Below are 19,351 nucleotides of genomic sequence, written 5' to 3'. Positions count from 1 at the left end.
CTCTTGATCCATTGAAATGCTTTTGCAATATTTCATGGCACAAGCAGCTGCTCATGCAGCATCAATGAGACAAAAAATTTTGCAAGCTTTGCAAACCTGTCATAACATTAATTACAAGAAAAAAAAAAGGCACAGAATGGAAAAATGCGCACTACAACACAGAAGGCGCAGTGTCGGTGTGGGCAACCATTACATTTACTGCTCTTTAATGCTGTTAAATTCTAGCTTTCAGTTATCTCGGCAGCATCACATGACTATTTAACCATTGCAACTCACTTTACTTTGTTTCAGACTTGACTCCAGCACTGAGGAAGTCCTTCCACAGGATGATAAAAAATTTATATTTGAAAGTTGCCTGAAAGAACTATTTCAAGTGTGCCGCAAGTGCTTTGCCGCTTGCAGAAGTGTAAGTCGTGTGTCTGGGACTTGGCTTCAAATACAGACACTGTGTGCAAACCACCACTTCCTCACATGGTCAAGCCAACCGATGATCAATGGCAAGGCGGCGGGCAACGTGCTGATGTCAGCAGCTATGTTGTTCGCTGGCACCAGTCCCACCTCAGTGCTCCGGATGTTCAACTACGTGAACGTGCAGGTGTTCACGTCACGAACATTCTACAATTACCAACGAGGCTACCTGCTTCCTGCGATCGACAAGGTAGGAGAAAGGTTGTGCATTGTAAAATGAAGAATTGCTGAACCAATATTTCACAATTAGTTACTTCAGTTCAAGCAGTAAGTCATCCAGTAAGTCATCATTTGGAGTCAAAGCACTGAGAAACTTGATCACTCTACCTTGCTTATAATATCGAACAACCTCTCATGAGCTGATCCCCCTCTCGGGTGAAGACCCTGGGTCTGCCCATGTGCCTGTCAACATCAAAAACCCCTCTCGTTTTAAGACACAAGGTTCTATCTGTATGTGCTGATGTAATATCTGGTCTGTGAGGCATGTGTTGTGGAGGGTCCACATACTATCGCAATCAAAAGTTTATTGGACACGAGTACATGGAAAAAAAAATTGTGGCTCTGTTGCGTAATCCAGTCGCCTGAAATGTGTCACGGTATGTGGGGGCAAATATGCTCTATACCCTGGCAGCAACACCACGCAGCTTCCTCACAAGACAGAGCTGGAATAAATTTTTTTTTCGAGAACACGTGTCCCATAATATTTTGATCGTGAATTTACATAAAAGGTCCATGAAATGATTTTCTGACAGAATGACCCCAAAGCAGCTTCAATTTCCAAAAGACTCAGCAACAGCTATTCATTTTCGATCCACTGCACTCACTTTTGAAGAAAACAAGGGTAGAAAATTCCAGACGCCTTTTCTCCTCGACTCACCAATGAATAGTGCGGCCCAAACCGTCATTACAGTGACAAGTCCTGAAGTCGACAGTGCACATCTAGAACATAGGTAGCACCAGACGAGCACAATAATCAAAATAAAAGAGCAACGCTGTTAGCAACATCTGCTGCAAAACAAGTGAAGCAATTAAAGTTCTTCACGCATGCGTACAGTACTGCCCAGAGATTTCTATATGTCCCATTTTATTCAACTATGTATAACACATTAATTGCTTTTGGTTGCGAATTGCAATGGTTCTTCACCCTCATATCTTAAATAAGGAAGAGTTCTGAAAAGAGGTTCTCAAAATCATTTCATGGTACCTGTCAAGAACAGAAGAAGCAGCGTAATAGTGTTCTGCATTTGATGTGATGTTTAAAAACTGCACCTTTGTCATACCAGATCTGGCAACAACAGGAGGAGTTGTTTCGCCAGTTGGAAGGCTGCACTGTGGACTTGGCTGGCGATGGACGCTGCGATTCGCCAGGATTTTGTGCAAAATTTTTAACTTACTCTTTGCACGTTGCCCAGCTAAACAAAATTCTTCACTTCGAGCAAGTGCAAGTCGGGGAGGTAGGTCACAGCTTTTTAATAAAATGGCTCTGTGATGTAACTTAGCTTTTTTTCCCGACAAAAGTGTGCAGATGTACAATCAAGCACCTCCATGGAGAAGTTCGCCTTTGTGAAGAGCCTCAACATGGTGAAAGAGCGGGGGCTGAAGGTGGCGTCAGTGACAACTGACCGGCACGGCCAAGTCACCAAGTATATGCGGACGCAGGAGCCCACCGTCCGACACTACTATGATTGTTGGCATATCTCAAAAGGTAGAACCGAATGAACCTACGCTTCGCAGATAAGACTGTTTCCTGCATCATGTTTTGTAGAATGCGGCGAAATTTTAGACTAAATTTCATTGTTCCAAGCAGACTTTACTACAAGAAAAGCGGGGCCGGACAGCAAAATTGTAGTGAATATAGTGAAGCAGTGGGAGAGGTTCCTGAATTTGAAGAGGCAAGAAGATGGGGGAAGTTTTATCTGTTTGCTGTCCTTTTTGGCTGTGGTTTATGTCAATGACTATGAGGGAAAGGCCAGCCATGCATGCACAGGTTGCGGATGGGCACTGTGGTGTGAAACCGGATTCCTTGAGTTCTGCAGGCTAGAGGAGAGAAGGTGGGTGTTTCGGGGTGGAAGCTCAAGAGCCAGGTTAGCATGTAATGAATGAAGGATTAATCTTCATTAATTATTACACCTCCATTCCAGGCATCAAGAAGAAGCTGGCTGCCCATGCAAAACGAGCTGGATGCAGTGTGCTAAAAATATGGATTCAGCCAGCCAGTAATCACCTATATTGGTGTGCAGCCCTCAGCGATGGCAGTGCAGAGCTACTGACAGACGTGTGGAAAAGCATGGAGCGGCACGCTGCAAATATACACACGGGACATCCAGGCCTTTACACGCATTGTGCACACGATGAACTTGGAGAAAGGGAATGGCTAGTTCCTGGTGAGTAATGTAACTATTTGAAAGCAAGATATGCTCTCTGCAAGGAACTGAATTTGTTTCCTAAATGTTCATTTGCTTTCCACATTAGAATCATGTTCTTGTGATGAAGTATGGCATGCGACATGCTTCGTGAAACAGCGAAGTTGCGGGCATCCAGCTAATTTTGAACCTTTCCCAAAGAATTATTTGTTGTTGTCATTGGAAGTTATGCCCGCCTAAAAAGATGGAGAAGGCTTTTTTCGGAGAAGGCTTTCCTGGGAAATTGATTTGTCAATGCAGGGACAACTGCACACAAGTTTGTAGAGGTTGTGAGCTCACCTCGCATCCTGAAAGACATTAGGCAACTGGCTCCCTGTACACACACCTTCAGCTTGGAGGCTTTCCACAGTGTACTGATAGGCTTTGCACCAAAGTCTGTATGCTTCTCACCTGAGGGCATGCGTGCAAGGTAAGTAGTGAATGATATTATGCGAAAATTTACACCTGATGACCCGCTCGAATTATTTGTCTGGTTTTTCAGAACACAACTGGCAATACTCCATTTCAATGAGAATGCCAGCAAAGGACAGGCCACCACAGCTGAAGGACTGTCCAGATGGAAAATAAAGCACCCAAAAGCAAGGAAGGGTACAGCCGTTGCTTGTCCCGTGAAAGCGGAGCCTACATATGGTAAGCAGTTTACTTAGCATTACAAAAACAATTTTTTGTAAAATCTTTAAGGTCCAAGACCTCAAAGGGATACAAAACAAAATGTGGGCTAAGAAAACAAAAACAGAAGTAACTGAAGTGTAACTTCTAATATCGGCAACAAATTCTTTTCTTTAATATTTGAGTCTATATGCTCCAAACCATTGTGAAGCCATATTATCAAGCACAGCGTGCCTAAGGATATCCATCATATATGGGCATGACTGCTCTAAGCCACCTGGTGGTGTCAGTGCAACACAATATCGTGGGTTGATGCAGCCTGGGACCAGACAACCCCCAATGACACCAAACTTGAAAATGGCCATTGGCCACGCTACTATATAGAGTACATTACAGGCCTCGCTTTATGTATATACATTAAAATTTTACTACAATCTTTCACACGTGTACCAGCATCTAACTTTCAATTTTGTATTTAGAATATAGGCTTGGCCAGCATTTTGGTGGCATATTCATCCAACCAATCAAAGTACAACCTTTGTCCGTAACGTTTTGAGACTGATTTATTTTCTTCTCTAGAAATGGCCAATAAGGGTAAGTAAGCTCCCACTTCATTTCCTTAGCAGTTTGCAACAGCTGGCTTGAGTACATTCGCGATGCTAACGCAGAGGGACTGCCAAAAAAGGATGTGAAGGATGTTATGGTATTTCAGTCCGCCACTGCAAGGAGCTTGATTGCAAGCAGCAGGACTGCACCAAACAAGGGGGGAAGAACAAGCACCAGCTCTGCAAAGCCTGCACGAAAGTCACATATCGGCATGCCCATGCCGACAAACTCTACAAGATTTGAAGGAAACAATCACTGGCCTATTCACATGAATGCTAACTTCCCGCAAAGGTGCCGAAACAGACGCTGTGTTTCGAAGTCTCGAGTTTGCTGTCGCAAATGCGGAGTTTTCCTCTGCCTAAGTGCCACAAAGGATTGTTACTATGAATTTCATACCAAAAAGTAGAAGCAATCGAAGTGGGCAAGCTGAGAGGCATTGAAAATTCATTCTGAAGTACTTGTGAAGAGTTACAGCACCTGGAAATAGTTCTGCCTATGTGAGTAGTTGTCGACATACTTTACGGCCTAGAGGCGCCATGTGTACAAATGTACACATCACAAAAAATTTTTGTTGACTCAATAAACATGTTTTTCTTCATACCACTCAGTTTGGGTTGCTGTTTATAGGCAATAATTTAACCCTTTGTTGCATGCTGGCCACTGTAGTGGACAAAATTCTGCGATTTTTAGAGCAAGTTCAGTGCATGCCAGGTGCTCCTGTGCATGCTGGTCACTACAGTGGACAAAAAAGGTACGTTTTCGATGCGCTAGATGGCGCCACCATACTGCGGCTGCCTCGAAATTTTGCTACGAAGATGGCTGCCCCCTGCTCGAGCGGGTAAGTGACGTCTGTCTTCACTTTTTGGCTTACCATTCGCACACTTCCCTAATTTGCGATGTATAATTATGCGGAAACAAGAAAAGAGATACTGTTAGGTACGCGCCATTGATATTACGACTGAGTAAAACATAGGTGGGTTTTCCGAACAACTTCTTTCAAATGTCCACTGTGGTGGACACCATGCATGGCGGGAAAACGACATGCCCATGTGAGGCTTTTCGTAAGGGTTTACTGCTGCTGCTCAGATATGAGTGCATTATTTATTATGTTCGATATAGTTTTTAACGCAGCTTTACTTTGTTCTCATTAGGAGGATTCCGGCTTCAAAGAAGAAATTAACCGATGCGGAAATCGATAAACTATTGGATGTCCCGTTGCCACGGGACCAGGTGAATGCGCTACTTGGAGAAGACTTGCCATCTGGTAGTGATGATGATCGCCTTGACAGTGGAGATGATGGTCAGAACGAAGTAGAGGTGGACAGATGGAGTGATATAACCGATAGCAGTGCGAGTGAGGAGGAAGACGTTCACACTGACAGCAATGCTGAAGGCGAGGGCGCACCAAAACAGCGTCGCATTCAGAAGGAAAAGCCGAAGGTATGGCGTTGGGATAAGAGAGATATTCCTCATTGCACCAAAGTGCACAACGAGCTGAAGCCTAAGGCTGCAGCTGCTGAAGGCAAAACTCCACTGAAAATGTTCAAGCTCATGTACGGTGAGGATCTCATTGAGCTGCTAACATTTGAATCTAACAGGCACAGAATACTTAATCGTCCAAAAATGAAGGTGATAACAAAGAATGAAATGGAGGTTTTTTTAGGCATATGCATGTACATGTCAATAGTCGACATCTCCTTTAGGCGTTCGTACTGGTCCTCAAACACTAGACAGGAGATGGTTGCTGACGCAATGACGGTGAACAGATGGGAGGAAATATTATCAGTTCTTCACCTCAACGATGCTGCTTTAGAAAAGAAGAGTTCTGAGGAAGGCTTCGATCGCCTCCAGAAAGTTCGTCCAATGATCGACCAACTGAATGCTTCATTCAAGAATTTGGCTCAACCAGAGTCTTGCCAGGCAATAGATGAGCAGATCATCCCCTTCAAAGGAAGGCACTCGCTAAAGGTGTACATGGCAAACAAGCCAAAAAAATGGGGATACAAAGTCTGGGTAAGGGCCGGTCAGTCCGGGTATGTTCACAAAATAGAGTTTCACGGAGACAACCTGAAGTCCGACCCGCCTGACGCACCCCAGACTATTGGCCCGTCAGGACGCGTAGTGCTGCGCCTTGCCAGAGCTGTACCTCCAAGTACGTTCCTTTTCTTTGACAATTTCTTTGCGTCCCCAGAGCTCCTGGCCCACCTAAAGGATAAGGGACTGCATGCGACATGCACCCTGCGCAGAACCAGGACAGCTAAATGCCCGTTGATGCCTGAAAAAGAGCTGAGAAAACAAGGCAGGGGCTCGTTCGACTACAAAGTCGATAGAGAGCATGGCATCATCGTTTGTGAGTGGTACGATAACACGCTTGTAATGGTGGCCTCAAATGTGCATGGTGTCAACCCACTTGTAAAAGTGAGGCGGTTTGACCGAAAAGAAAAAAAACATGTTGAGGTCGAAAGCCCTGCACTAATCGCAAGGTACAATGAAAATATGGGCGGCGTCGACAAGTGCGACATGCTGCTTTCTATGCACCGGACCCACCTCAAGACAAAAAAATGGTACAAAAGAGTAATTTTTCACCTGACCGATTTGGCTGTCGTAAACGCATGGCTGCTTTACCGCTGTGTTGCAGCAGAGTGTAAGATGCAGCTAAGCCACTTCAAGTTATCGGTGGCGATAGCACTGATCAAGGCAGAATCAAGGACCGCGGTTGATGAAACTGATATTCCTACTGCACTAGCATGCTCAGCCGCAGCGAAACGAAGGCCGCCTGCGAAAGCAAGCTCGGTGTCCACAGACGTGCGGTACGACAGCGTAAGCCACTTCCCCCGCCAGCAAACGTGTGCAGCACAAAGGTGCAAAATGAATGGCTGCAAGCGGAAGACAACATACCTCTGCGGGAAGTGCAAAGTGTTCTTGTGCATTGACGGCAAAAGTGACTGTTTTTTTTTATTTCATAATGAAGAGTAAAGTGCCCTTTTGTTATTGGAAGAACTTTGCCTGGTAGAAAAGGCAAACATAAACATTTTTACTTTCCCCTACCGGAGCTGGTATTCATGTTGTCCACTGTAGTGGACATTCTGTATCTTCCAAATAAAAAATTTGAATGAGATGAAAAAAATTTTTCCCGTTTTTTCTGATGCAGAAAGACACGAAACAAGAAAAAAATCACAGTTCGTGCACGTAATAATTCCGCATGCAACAAAGGGTTAAGGAATCACAATTTTCCTTCTTATCTTAATTCGCGCCTGAAGGAGATATGAGGTCACCATATGTCCTAGCTAGAGGAACAGCTTCATTACTTCCACTCTCACTGTGTATCCTGAACTGCCTTGTTCCCAGAATGCTAAACACCACTTCTGTCTTCCCCATATTAGTCTTTAAACCACCACTGTACTTTTCCTATTTATGTCTACAGGCATGAACTGTCTGTCTATTCCTGAAGAGCTAGTCAGCAAGATCTTTAGCCTCCATTAACTATTTGTACCTTGTTCTCCCTAATCCAACTCACTGAATGCCTCCTGCAAGCATGCAGCGAAGAAAACCTGAAAGATTTGTCTCCCTACCTGAAACCATTTCTGACTGGCATTCTCACAGCCTTACTGTGAGGGACTACACCTTTTTTGCAATCCAAGCAGATATTTTCTGGCATACTGATGTGTTTTTTCAACAACCTCGCTATGCAATCAATTAGTTAGCATACCTGCGTACCAAATAACAGGCAGGATTCCAGATTGACGTCTCTGGGCACTTCACAGCAGGAGCAACAGCAGGTACAAGTTCTGACGGGTACCTCAAGGTGGCATGAGTGCGGTCACCTCTATGCCAGTGTGACTGCATCTGCCACACCGCTCTGGAACACGCTGAGGACTTCTGCACAGGCTGCAAGCACCACGAATAGAAAACATGTCATTACTCAGACGTATTTTTCCGCGACACCAAATCCTGCCAAAGTTACATGCACCTGATCCATCTAAGGAGGCACGCTGGCTGTCCGTGGTGATAATCAACATATCCAAATCGGCTAGTGGGTTCCAAACCCTGGGTGCAGCAGTTACCACAACCAGCCATCAATGCCACCCATCTGCCTTTCATGTCTAGGTGGGACACACAGCCAGTGCAGTATATTGGCATCCCCACTTGCACTCCTACTATGGCAATGAACAAACAAAGTGGTATCACGGCTTTCTCTCGCAAAGCACGGGCATGATGAATCAGTGTACAGCAGGTAACAGCACATTGTAAGCATTACAGCTTCCTAGAAATCTCTTTCCCACTGGCACAGATTACACCAACTGGTAAAGCTCACCACTAAAAAAAAAAAAAAAGTCGTACAATAGTCCTCATCCATTATGTATTATGCTCTTATACGCCAGTTTCCAAGTAGTATTTCAATACACTGTTTAGTCAAAAAGGTAGTGAAGCAGTTCTGCAACATTCATGTCTTAAGAGTCTCCACTACCAAGCACTATTAGTGCTATTACTGCACAGACAAAGAGGAACCTGCACCAGAGTTCCTTAACAAAACCATCAGATAAATGGCTTACAGCTCACTTATTTCCTATTCATGTGAATGTCAAGCATCTTCCCCAACCTCCTACCATGACTTTAGCCGAGGCGTTGGATTTTAGATTGTGCATTCTCTCACAACTACACACAGAGACCTTTTATAACGTAATCAATGACAACTCGTTTCAACAAGTCTTTATATGAAAGAAGCGAAGGGAAAGCAAAGGGAACTATTTTCCCATGCTTTGGCTTCAACAACTGTTGTCTTGTTATATACACATTCAAAGGAGTCCTTCATATCCTCTATATTGGCCTGCTCGCGTCACCAAGCCATCATGCAACTTGATGGAATGCCCATTTAAATGCTGCTTGCGGTTGTCCCCGTGTTGCCATCATTTATTCCGATTCACTAGTCCAACACAAATACATCTTGCTACAAAGGAAGGTGATAGATGATGTGGCACTTCAGCGGATACATCGAGCTTTCGCTCTTGGCTTTTTTGCGCTGGATACCTACAGAAAATTCCCCACGCTTTTTGTGTCTGTTTAACTTCTCTACAATCTTGTGTACACCATACTTTGCAATTCTGTTTTACTATTCCAGAGGACTAAGAGATGGCTAGGTGCGCAGCGGTAATGATAGCTTGTGAAATGTTCATTTAGTTCACCAACACTGAGGTTGTCCATAACTTTTTTCAAGGCTGGCCTTTTATCGGAAAAGTGCCCAGTGGGTTAAACGCAGCTTCCAAAGTTCTGGTTTTTTTTTGGGATGACTTCCGGCTAGGATGTTAAGCTGACTAGTACACGGAGATGAGCCCTTCCATAATGGTTGTGCAAGACATCCCATTTAAAATCTGTAAAAATTAAAGCTGAACTGACTAAAAGATAAATCTATAAAGCTCATTTTTACTGAGCAGTAGGTTGGTTTTCCGGTGTTTCACGCAGTTTAAAATCCACAATAATTTGTCCTCTCGTATCAGTTTTGTCACTACCCCAAAAGCTGGAGTATGCGTTAAAACTTCCTAATATTAAATATGGCTTTAGTAGCTGCTCTAAAAGGTCTTCTAATTCATTAATTGTTACATTAAGATGTGGCTTCAAGTATATGCAGCACAGAGTAATTATTTTAACTGTGTGTAGGATGGCCACCACCGCTTCTAATCTATTTTTGAGTTCATGTTCTCGAGCTGCAACTCCATTTTTAACTATGATGGCAACACCACCTGAAAGCTGTTTGCCTGCTCTCGATCACGGTGGAAGACTATAGTTATTGAGAATGTCTGTTTTTAACCTAAGTTAGTCTCCTGTAGACATAAGGCCAAAGGTGAGTGTGGCTGGGATGTCTTATGCAACTTGTGTTATGTAAAAGCCCTCTGCAATTCCAATGTATAAAAGCCATATTACATGTGTACGGAGAAAAACAAGGTAGTTGTGTTCAGAGATGGGCATCCTCACAAGGGCGAGCACTCATGAGGGCATCCTCACCCTCACCTCACAAGGATTTCACTTGGCGAGGTGAGGGAGGATGGGGACCAGAAAATTCATGAGGACGAGGGTGAGGGAGCAAAGGCATGGTGAGGTGAGGGCGACGGAGGGAACACATGATGAGGTGAGGGTGAGGGAGAGCAAGATGCGCTGTCTGAGAGCGAGGGTGGTGGCCCGAACCATACTCTTGGCTAACGTTTTTTGTCTGTGCAGCCCGTTATGAATTCGCATTCTAAAGCACTAGTTCTTGGGGTTAAGGTTCCCGAAGGAGACGTAGTTTCTACAGAGTGGAGTTACACTAGGCGAACATGAAAGGCTTGGAGCCGCAAGCCTTCTCCGTCGCCGCGATGCACTACACCGCAGACAATGCTATGCCGAAAAAATGCTCTTCTAACTCAAAAAGTCTATTTTTTTAAATTATGTAAAGTCTTAGATGAAACACCCTGTACAGTGCACTAACAAGGGGGCACTTGCCGAGCCATGCGGGTAGCCGCCGGTTCAAAAGGAACCGTGGCACCGCAGTTCACATTTTCATTAACAGCCCAGAGTCTGCCAGATGATCAGAGTGTGGAGTAAAACATGTAGATATTATACCTAGCGCGGCTGTTGAATTCCCAAGTTCTACCTCCCAGAACGAAGTCCGATTTTAGTTTAGTAAAGTTTCAAAGAACAGGCTGCATCGCCAAAAATGCTTTACGAAATTCCACTGTCAAATCAAAGCCTGTTGGGAGCGTGGGTGCAGAATTTTTTCATTCACACTGCGAGTAGTTCTGTACAGTCGTGTCTTCTTTCTAATTTTTATTTTTGCTGAAATTTTAGCATAGGAAAGCGGTGCCGCAATGTGGTGGGCAAAGCCAACTACTGTAGTCTTGCCATGAAAATTAAGCAGTAGCTTAACCCCCTTGGTCTGAACCATCGTTCGTTCTGCCTTCCATTGTATGGTGTGCTAAAAAGAAAAAGTAGCACTGCTCTCGAAATGACAGAAACACCTCTTGGTTTATTTCTCTCCCTGGTGAGAGGTGTAGCCACCTAATCGCGTGCCTGATTTTATGAACCAAATTACTTGCAGGCATGGTAGGGAATTGATGCTCAGGGTATGGATAATGCGTAGACGTAGAAGCAAAAAAATCCTCAGCAGTTTAGCTTGGGGTTAACCACGAATTATCCTGCTCTAGCACCATTAGCCCTGGGTTTGCATGTTTATCTTCACGTTCTATGCTTTTGCTTGAACTGAACTGGCTTACTTTGGTTGATATATCATATGATTTAAGTTTGGGTGATTTTGCATGATTTTAGACTTGTACTGCGTGTCACATATATTATGGAGCCTAAATTAAATTTTAAAGGAAAATGGTGTGAAGAAGACAACGCGAATAACCGAATAAAGAAGAGGAAGAAGAAGCATTCGGTGAGCTGGAGAGAGATGATTGGTGGAGAAGCATTTGGTGAGGTGGAGAGAGATGATTGGTGGAGAAGAGAAGACGAGGACAAGGCATACGTGGACTAACACCAAGGCTATAAAAGGGCGAGTGAGAGCGAGGCCCGGGGGGGGGAACAGCAGAGAAGCGGAGGCTCTGGCGGGTCAGGGACACATCGGCTGGAAGAAAGCGACGCCGGCTACAGCTCCGGTGAGCTCGCGTTCTACGGCAACGCATCGTGGACTTCCTGCCGTGCCTGAGCCCGTTCCGGGGAGTCAACGGAGGACGCTACCACCTGCTAAGGCCAGGGGTGTCTCCAGCGCTGTTGCCACCCATCCGGGTGGTGCCCCCACGCCAACAACACCGGCATCACCTCCACGGGCGCTTGGACCGGGAGCTTGTACGACGCAGCCAGCGACGCCAGCCCGAGCACGTCGAACGCCGCCAGCGACGCCAGCCCAAGCACGGCGAACGCCGCCTCGACGCCGGCTACGGGATCCATACAACGCCGCAGCTACACCGAACCAAACGTGAGCACGAACGCCGACCGCTAATAGAACACTAGTAGTAGACGCTAGTAGCAGTGTGCCCGGGTCGTGTGTATTTATAGACTGTGCTTTGTGTTAGTTTTGTTAGTTTTGTGTTCTAGTGTGTGTGCCACGTAGGGTGTATTAAATGGGCGTTTGTGTGGGTACACCCGTCGCCTAGTCCATTCTTTCAGTCCGAGTGTTCTCCGGAGAGATCCGTGACAAAGATAAGTGGCGAGCCTGCCAGGATTAATTTCCTTTTTTCTTTTTTGCTTTGTCTCGGATTTTTCCGATCTCTCAACAGCAGAAAGTATGGACTTGGCAAAAACGTTAGAACTCGCGCTCAAGCTAGGGTTAAGCAAGGATGAGGCGATGCGTCTCTATGACGAGAAGGGAAAGAGGAAGAAAGAGGAGGCAGAGAGGCAGAGAGAGGAGGCAGATAGGCAGAGAGAGGAAAGGGCGCACGCACGCGCAGACGCTCGTGAAGCAGAAGAGCGCGAGGCGAAAAGAGCTCGCGAGGCAGAAGAGCGAGAAGAGAAAAGAGCTCGCGAGGCAGAAGAGCCAGAAGAGAAAAGAGCTCGCGAGGCAGAAGAGCGAGAAGCTAGAAGAGCTCGCGAGGCTGAAGAACAGGAGAAAAGAAGGATAGAGCGGGAGAAGGAGTTTATTTTGTGGAAACATGCGCATGTCGCGGGAGGATATGAGGAGATCACGGACAATGATCAGCGTTCCTTAGCGGGTACAGAATCTCCTAGACCAGCCAGAGTTTGCCCAAGGAAGCTGATGGCTCCTTTTGATGACAAGAGAGATGATTTGGATGCATATCTGCAACGATTCGAGCGGATAGCTTTGGGGCAAGGCTGGGAGCGCTGTGAATGGGCCACGGCATTGAGCATGTGTTTAGTCAGAGAGGCGCTGAATGTTTTTGGAAGGATGCCTGCTGCTGATTCCATGGACAACGAGAAAGTCAAAAAGGCACTCTTCCAAAGATTCAGGCTTATGGCAGAGGGTTTTAGTAAGAGATTTCGCACCGCGAAACCTGAGGATTCGGAAACCGCTAAGCAGTTTTCCTGCAGGCTATCCAACTATTTTGATAGGTGGCTTGACATGTCAAACACAGAAAAGAGTTTTGAAGGGGTGCGTGACAAGCTGGTCACAGAGCAATTTTTAGCGTGTTGCAGCTCAAAGCTGGCGCTATTCCTGAAGGAAAGAAAGTTGTGTTCATTAGAAGAGTTCGCCGACACTGCAGACCAATTCCTCGAGGCTCAAGGGCTAAGAAATTTGAGTAAGGCAAAGGAGGAAACCCAAAAGGTCCTAGAGACAGATGCAGCAAAACCAAGAGCTTATGGCGGTGCGTCTAAGCCGCCAGTAAGGTGTTTTCTCTGCGGCAAGGTGGGACACCGTGCAGCTGACTGTCGGACTAGTAGCGCTGCCCAGAAATCACAGGTTGTGTGTCAAGGTTGTAAGAGGAGGGGTCATACTCTGGATGAGTGCCGATACAGAACACAGGACCGAGCTGCATGCGTTGTCGACTCAAGGGTAGAACTTGTCACGCCAGCCGAAGTTCCACAGCTGAAAGGAGAGCAAATGCCGCTGGAAAATGAGGCAGTGAGTGGAACACCCAAGTCGAAAGCAGCAATGCCAGTGGTGGTTGGGCAAATAGGAGACCGTCCTATATTGGTGCTTAGAGACAGCGGAGCCAACACAGTCTTGGTTCATAGAAGCCTGATGAAGGACGAGGATCTTACAGGGGAAGCGTCGGCCGTCACTCTTGTAGATAGCACAGTAAGGTACCTTCCTGAAGCCAGGATCCTAGAGTCCACGCCATATTATACGGGGCAGGTAGCGGCAAAATGCGTAGACCAACCCATCTACAATCTCATCTTGGGAAACATTACGGGTACAAGAAGCGTTGAAGACCCCGATCCCGAGTGGAGGATGCTCGACGGTGAAGAACATCCAAAGGAGGAAAGGCCTGCGACAGCTCAGACGGGTGCAGTCAATTTTTCGTCGGCAGTGGAGACAAGAGCTCAAGCGACAGCCCGAGCAACGCAGCGTCCGCTCTCTGCTCCTGTTACGATGTGCCTGAGCGTAACACCGGGCGAAATTGCAATTAGGCAAAAGGAAAACCCGAGCTTGAAGGCTTGCTTCGAAAGAGTCGGGGAAAACGTGAAAAGAAAGAAGAGTCGCACGTCCTTCGAAAATCAATTGGTAAATGGTCTTCTGCACAGGGAATGCATATTTAGTTCAGGAAGGCGCGTCCAACAGCTGGTGTTACCGAGAGATATGCGAGAGACCGTGTTGCGCTTAGGACACGACGTCATTATGGCCGGACGTCATTAGGACACGACGTCATACAACGCCGCAGCTACACCGAACCAACCGTGAGCACGAACGCCGACCGCTAATAGAACACTAGTAGTAGACGCTAGTAGCAGTGTGCCCGGGTCGTGTGTATTTATAGTCTGTGCTTTGTGTTAGTTTTGTTAGCTTTTTGTTCTAGTGTGTGTGCCACATAGGGTGTATTAAATGTGCGTTTTTGTGGGTACACCCGTCGCCTAGTCCATTCTTTCAGTCCGAGTGTTCTTCGGAGAGAACCGTGACACTGCGGTATAAAAAATTGTCATTATCTACATTCACAGATCCCCAGGAGTCCTGATTCCGCTCCTGGCACAGAGGTGCAACAGTTAAGCTACACGTCACGGCCCTGCGATTGCAGATGCTGCCATCGGTAGGGCTTGAGAGGCCCACGTTGTTTCTGAGTAATCTTGAGCGACTAATCATTAAATGAACTGCCATGGTGGGCAGTTTGCTCCCAATCCAGGGGGCAGCTTGTGATCACGTCACAACGTCGCGTGACCAAACTGGTCCACGTGCTATATGCAGGCTTCGGACAGACAGACAACCGCATTTCAGCAGAGTGGAAGCACCAGGACACTAAAATAGCAACCACAGGAATTGTTCATTAGAGACTCGAGGAGTTAGTGATTACCATTATTCAGCCCAAATGCTGCATTTTAGCGACCCGTTTGGTTTTGAATTGGCCTGAATAATGTTTTACTTCAAGCGACAGCATAAGAGCCTCACTGCAGTGGAAAGCTGGCATCACACTGGGGCAAGACAAAAGAAATAAAAACTTCATAGCTGGGGGAGTGGGATGCTAAACCGCGGCGACGCTAAAAAATCAGTTACGCTGGCCGCTGCTTCAGAACACTATGCCATCACCACAGCTTTTTTTAAGCACGATATTTATTACATTGAAAATATAATCCATTTACAATAACTAAATTATTTACAAACCATTTAAGAAATGCAACGAAGCACATCGCAAAGAGACAGAGCAACAGAGCACTAGATGCAAGGTAAGGCTAAGCACATCACCAAGAGGAAGTGCCACTCCGGTTTAAAGTAGGTCGGTTCATACACTTCCCTCAATTGAATAATCAGTTGGGAGAAATCTTAACGTCCTGTCTGAACGAACTGCCAAGCTCTCAAACTGTGCTTGCGATGTCATCTTCGTCACATACCCGCGTTCACACGTGCTAAACTGCCAGCATCTCACGCCGTAGTTTGAAACCATCGTCTTCATCACCTTCCATCCGTGCGCATGGAAGCGTCATAAGACGAGCATGCAGCAAACCGCACGAAACAGCGGGAGACTAAAAGCAGTGAAATTCAGAATACCCACTGCAATGTCATCGAGTAATGGTAATTAAGCGACCTACAAATTTCCTTGTTATGAGTCAATTCTGTAGTTAGCATTTATTGTAATTGTCGTGTTAAACCCTACTGCACTGTTTTCTAAATATTCTTAGCGTACATTAGTTTTTGTACACAGAAACAACAATGCGCTGACTCATTTGAGCAGTGCATATAGATAACAATGAAATGCTATAAGTGCTGGGCACATGTATGCATGCAGTGCGTGCCAGAAGTAAAGGCAGAGATATTTTGTGGCTCAACTCGTAACTCCTTCGGTCTTGTCTCACATATTAGCTCAAACAACACTACGCACACGTGCACGCACAATATAAGCATGTAGGCTCTCATCTAATAGAGCCTAGAGGGCTTGTCTTGTATGTCTATTACTGAGTAATATTGCCAGAAGTTGCCGATTACAAAAATAACAAGTTTTAAAATGACTGTTAGTGAGGGTGCGGGAGGGCCAATGATGTGAGGGAGAGGACGAGGGAGGGCCAGCAAATTTTTGGAAGTGAGGATGAGGGTGAGGGAGGGTTGGTTAACTTTTCAAAATGAGGGCGAGAGTGAGGGAGGGCAATGGATTCAAAATTGAGGATGAGGGAGGAAAAGTAAAAATGGGGGCAGTTGCCTACCTCTGGTTATGACGCCCATGAGGAGACGATGCCTAGTCTATTTGGTCGGCATCACTGAGTACGCAGAAGAGGAGGATAAGGAGGTGGTTGGTTGCGTCTCGTGCTCAGCAAGCGGACCCAGCTGGTTTCAGTCGCCCGTCGTGTTCTGAATAAACCCCTGGTTGTAACAGTAGTGTATTCAGGCACCCTAATTCGCGGCTTTTTTTTTTTTCGATCTAAGGAGCCCCGCTGTCCATTTGATTGTACAGGGCTGCCTTGGCTTGGGTCCATCGCATCCTCAGATGCAATGGACGCCCATGCAGTATGCACGGGTGTTTTCATGTTTGACCTCTCTGTGTAGGGACGGCCCTCGTGGCCCTCTGACCTGAAGGTCCGCGCAGCAAGTTTTGTGGGTAGTGGCGCAGTGCAAGCTGCTGCCACCAGAGGCACGTGTGGCCCTGCTCCAGGCTTACTGTGTGTTACCTGGGCAGGTGCTGAAGGCAGCTGCGATGCTGTGCCCTGTTGCACCACAGTGGAGTAGCTTAGATTTTGCACCAATGAGAGTCATTCCTGCGCGTCCCTGAATGATATGTTTTCTTTGACTTTTAGTGTTGCTATTTCTTTTTCTTCCAGGCTGGGCACGGCCATGAGTACGCCGGATGGCTGCCCTCAGAGTTTATGCAAAAGTGCAGTTGAACACCATAGTTTTCAGCAGGATGGTAGTGAGAAGCACATTTGGCATAGGTCTGTTGGCCCCGGCAGCTCTGCAAACCGTGACCTTACCTCTGGCATTTGTAGCATCGACGTAGATTGGGTATATACTGTCTGTGTTTGAGCTTCGTACAGCCTACCTCCACAGAATCAGGAAGTAGGCTAGAGGCAAAGGTGAGAAAAATGCGCTTCGTAGGTGTTTTTGCTTTGTCATGACTTATTTTTAACCTATAGAAATTAGTAACATTCTGGTCTTCCAGTCCTTTGAGTAGTTCAGTCTTGCTTAGGTATTTTAGGTGATCATCAGATCACTCCACAAATAGTGCTGAGTGATCGGTGTGGGCTGATTGTTAAAGGAATTTCTCCGAATGATGCGATATTTAGCAGTTTCTCATACTGATGTTTGTACAATACTTCCAGAAGCAAATCTCTGTTTGCCAACATCTTGATCATGTATACTTGCCCAATTCTGTCAGTTAACTGTTCTCGAAACTAGCAATGGTGAGTCAAGTCATGCAGCTTTTTCCGGGGCCTTCGCTGTGTACTACATGGTAGCATGGGAAATTGGTTCTGCTGCCAAAGAACTCAGCAGTCACTTTGGTGCGTCCTCTTTTTGGAGTACGGTCAGCAGAAAGTAAGAAATTGGCCATGAAATATATTTGCTGTTCGGTTACGGTGCCAGACACCCACCATGAAACCCAACGAGAGGACGGGACAGGAGCTTACATGCAAGCCCTGCCCACGTCAGTTGTGCACCCCATCTATAACCCAATATGGTGAAATGCAGGGTAGTCCGCCACACAAGGTTAACCCTAGCTGCCAGGAAACAGAGGAAAAAAATAAACAAAGAAGGGAGAAGGAAACAGGAAAGTTGTGAGAAAGATAGGAAAGTGAAAGATTAAGGGGACAACAAAAAGGCGAGTGCAGATTTCCCATGGTCGGGTCAGGCCGGACGTGTCGTCTACAGAAAGCCGGGGCCAAAGTGGTGTGTTGCCTCCGCCGAGGGGCCTACAAGGTCCAAACGCTCGGCATTGGCTCAACCACCAGGATCCCCTTTTCCCCGGACACGGCTGAGCCACGCACTGCTAAACATGGGTGCTCGGGTCCGTGATGACACACTGCTCACCATCATCCCCCCGCCAACTCACCAACACCTGTATGTTACCGACGCCCCTGCGGGGGATAATTTTTGAGTACAGGCCTCATATAACATTGAATGAAAGCAAAGACAACGAGTGAAAAACATGCTGGCAGTTGTTTCATTGTCAGCGACTTCTGGATGAAAATGAGCAACAGTCCTGATTTGTTTTCATGAGTAGTTTGGAAGGACGACACAAGGCGTACATAACTTACAAACGTTACTGACATATTTTTGATAATGCTCTACACTTAACAGAGATTGTGCAGCACTTATATCAACCATTTAAAAAAAAGTTGCGTGCCGCATCTTAAAATGTTAAGAGCAAAACTTCCCATCAGTGAGCTGTCCTGACTATTGACATGTAGAGCTGTAGGGGGCATTGGCCATTTCGGACTTTTAGCAAGGCACCATTTCTTTTGCAACCCAATTCTTTTTATTAGCACTGCAGTTCACTGAAGAGCTCAGAGGAATCCTTCCATTTGCAGTTAACCTCATTCAGACTGCTTGTCCATGTCAACAGCCTGTTTAGTGAGAGAGGACCACTCATAAAGTAAGCGCTCTGATATCTTTTGTGAAAGAGTTCCCTTTGAAGGCTGATCACGTACTATGCTGTTGGTAGCGGTGCAAAATGGCATGCAGCAGAAGTTTGCGAATACCACTGGCATAAGCTTTTCGAAAACAATGGTAACATTCCATATGGTCATTAGAGGTTGCTGCAAATTGCATGTCAAGCTCAGTAACTGCAGCGATGACAGTGTCTTTGATGAGATCCAATGTAACACTAGAGCAAGGATCGTACACGCTGACCTTTGACATCAAGTGAGTTATATATAGTGCCTTTGTGATGCTTGGGCTGCAGCCAGGCAACTCTAACCGCTTTCCAGGAATTAAAAATGACAAGGCTCCACTAATGCGAGAATCTGTAAGTTTGCCTCGCAGGGACAACGGCCACAGTAGTGAAAGAAAAGAATGCTTGAGGCATTTTTATATTTTTATGGTTTTTCAGAGAAGCAAAGACACTGAGCGGGAAAGGCAAAACAGCAACAGTGGAAATGGAACTCATATAATCTATATGTCTAGTGCGGTGCACAGGCCTCAAGTATTGCCCCACATCAGGACCTTTGAGATATGAATAAAT

The 19,351-nt window shown here is 46.0% G+C and overlaps 1 protein-coding gene across 19 annotated transcripts in view; it reads right to left on the bottom strand.

The window, feature by feature from the left end:
- The window catches only part of LOC144132515 (uncharacterized), a 71,429-nt gene that overhangs the window by 49,726 nt on the left and 2,352 nt on the right, over positions 1 to 19,351 (bottom strand). For 7 of the 19 annotated variants that reach the window (XR_013314839.1, XR_013314838.1, XM_077664986.1 and 4 more), the window contains one exon: positions 7,824 to 7,994. Coding sequence is in view for 15 of the 19 variants with exons in the window: in XM_077664986.1 (XP_077521112.1) it covers positions 7,824 to 7,994 (171 nt within the window). In the remaining 4 variants the exon portion in view is untranslated. Of the gene's footprint in view, positions 1 to 1,292; positions 1,408 to 3,170; positions 3,282 to 7,815; positions 7,995 to 19,351 lie in introns of all 19 variants that reach the window. The other 12 variants (XM_077664980.1, XM_077664981.1, XM_077664975.1 and 9 more) reach the window with 7 other exon arrangements.

This window comes from Amblyomma americanum, chromosome 5 (assembly GCF_052857255.1).
Source record: "Amblyomma americanum isolate KBUSLIRL-KWMA chromosome 5, ASM5285725v1, whole genome shotgun sequence".
NCBI classification, from domain to species: Eukaryota; Metazoa; Arthropoda; class Arachnida; order Ixodida; family Ixodidae; genus Amblyomma; species Amblyomma americanum.
Note: the sequence above shows the minus strand (reverse complement) of the source record. Positions and strands in the feature narration are given on the sequence as shown.